General features: G+C 49.5%; 1 protein-coding gene across 3 annotated transcripts in view; it reads left to right on the forward strand.

The window, feature by feature from the left end:
• LOC133618806 (solute carrier family 22 member 23-like) overlaps positions 1–2,500 on the forward strand; it is a 134,423-nt gene that overhangs the window by 130,269 nt on the left and 1,654 nt on the right. For all 3 annotated transcript variants that reach the window (XM_061979538.1, XM_061979536.2, XM_061979537.2), the window contains one exon: positions 214–2,500. This exon is cut by the window's right edge and continues 1,654 nt beyond it. In XM_061979538.1, coding sequence (XP_061835522.1) covers positions 214–1,267 — 1,054 coding nt within the window. In that variant the 3' untranslated portion in view covers positions 1,268–2,500. The remainder of the gene's footprint in view (positions 1–213) is intronic.

Consider the following 2,500-nt stretch of genomic DNA (forward strand, 5'->3'; position numbering starts at 1 on the left):
TCACGTGGAGTCCACAGCTCGTGCAAAGGAGGCCCCACTCAGGCTTATCTCGTTTATGTAAGAGGGAAAGGTGCTCGGAGGGCGCCCTCTGGTGGATGACTGCGCGCATTAACGAGAGCTTTAGTGGTTGTGCAGCGCTCTCTGCTGTTTGCAATAATACTTAATGGGAATAATGTTTCCTCTCCGTGAGATTGAGGTGTTTTCTGTCTGCAGGGGCGGAGGTTTAGGTCTGGTCCTGGCGAGCGCCGGCTTCGGCATGCTGACCGCGCCCATCATGGAGCTGCACAACCAGAAGGGCTACTTCCTGCACCACATTATCTTCGCCTGCTGCACGCTTATCTGCATCATCTGCATTCTCCTGCTTCCTGAGACGCGCTACCACCCCCTGCCCGAGACGCTGGCTGACGACAGCTATACCCGCCAGTCCCTGCTGCCCCCGCGGGGGCCCGGCGAGCAGCGGCTGCTGCTGACGCCCTCTGACGGCGCCAGGGACTACACACGGGTGCACGACACGCCGCTGCACCAGGCGGCCGCCACCGCCGTCTCCACCATGGACTCCACCGCCTCGTCGGCCGCGGATCTGACCGCCAAGCCTGACCCGTTGGGGGCGGACTCCCCCGCGCCGCTCACGAAGGACGAGGTGGTCCACGCTAGTAAAGACCACCTGCTGTCTTCCACGCCCACACGCTTCACAGACCCGCTTTTACACAAACCCACAGAAATCGCCCTGGCTTCAGTGGAGCCGCTCTCAGACTCTCTCATTCCCCTAACGGACGCCACACAGGAAGCTCCCCCCGAAATGTCATCGCCGGACCCCGCCTCTTTATCAGAAGACCAAATGTCCTCGACATCTGACCCACCTTTGCTAGAGGACACTTCAGAAGACCCCCCATCACCTGCGCCCCCCCCTCCTGTTCCCGTGACAGACGAGGACGCCGCCCCCGAGCCCCCGCCGTCCCCCTGCCAAGACATCCTGTTAGAAATAGTCGATGACTCTGACCTTTCACCCCCTCCCTCCCCCCTGCAGCCCACAACTCTCCCCATCACAGACCTGGCGCTTAGCCCCACCGCAGAAACGTTGACTCTGGAGCCCTTGGGGGTCTCAAAGGACTCCCTCCACTCGTTAGACTCTTCCTGCCCCACGCAGGACCCCCCCCTGTCCCTAGTGGAGTGTACCGTGTCTTCCCCCATAGACTCCGGCATCCTGGCAATCAGGGACGGCGCTAGCACAGAAAACATGGCCCTCAACGGAGTGACGTCGTCATGATGACCACGTCTCTTTTGCCGCACTTAGGAGGACAGGCCCCGCCCCCCTCGCCACCCTTCCCGCACAAGAGGCTGCTTTGTGACAAACTTCTTTTTTGTTCTCCTTTTGAATGTGGGTTGAAATCACCAGCCTTTGAAGCGCAGAGAACAGACGACAAGAAGCGCCATGGGGGAAAAAACAAGTCGATTCAGACGTAAACAATCAACAATTGTAAGGATTTTTTTATTTTTTTTTGAAAGACGCAGCACAAGAAAGTACTCCCGAAAAAAACCAAAATGTTCCAAAAAATAGTGCCAAAAATGAGTATTGTTGCATGTTTGGGGACTTGCTTTGTTTTCAGCCATCGACTGAATGTGGACGATCAGTTTGTACGTCAGAATGTACGCAACTAAAATGTCTTTTTACTCATTGACTTTCTTCATATTGTCAGCAAGTGCGTAATTATTTGCAGGCTCGATTCATTTATAAGTATGATTTTTTTTTGTCTTTTTTTTTTGGCCTGCCCCGATAAAGTCATGTACAAAGCTTCAGTATTTGTCACGCCGCAGACGAAACAAAAAATTATCATCGATTTCAACGCCTTTTTCTTTTCAACATCAACGCACATTTGTTCACAACAATTTTCACGGTGCGTTATTGCAATACTCCAAACAAACAGTTTGCAACAAGCAGAAGATACAATCTGGTGGTGCGTTCAAGGCACCAACAACAACATGCAGGTACTTTTCTCCACAAACATGTTCTTCCTTCATGACCAACAGATTGTCCTTTTCTTCCTGCCAATGATGGCTTGCGGGTTGGATCAAACAAAGTTTGAGGATATTTCCACAGATGGTCGGGTTAGGAAATGTTCATTATGCTGCTGAACGCATCAAAGCACAAATTCCCTGCAAGCATGTGACGTCAGTCGGAGAAGCGAGTAGTAACGCAGTACTGAAGAGAGCCAAAACAAGTCAAACTCTGAGAATAAGTTTATTATTTGATGACATGAATTGTCGGAAATACATCAATAACATTTTAATAGTAGGATTATTACAATTAAAAAGTTGTATACTCAAATATAAAAAATAAATGAAACTAACTAGAAACAAGGTGTAGACTTTATGGCAAATTTTAAAATATAATAAATACATTTTCAAATTGAACATGCATTAAAATGTGTGGGGATTTTCAATTTTGTCATTAAAATTACAGCTTATTTCCCCACAATAATTCATATATTTTTTCCTAATT

The sequence above is a fragment of the Nerophis lumbriciformis genome, linkage group LG19, assembly GCF_033978685.3.
Source record: "Nerophis lumbriciformis linkage group LG19, RoL_Nlum_v2.1, whole genome shotgun sequence".
Taxonomy (NCBI): domain Eukaryota; kingdom Metazoa; phylum Chordata; class Actinopteri; order Syngnathiformes; family Syngnathidae; genus Nerophis; species Nerophis lumbriciformis.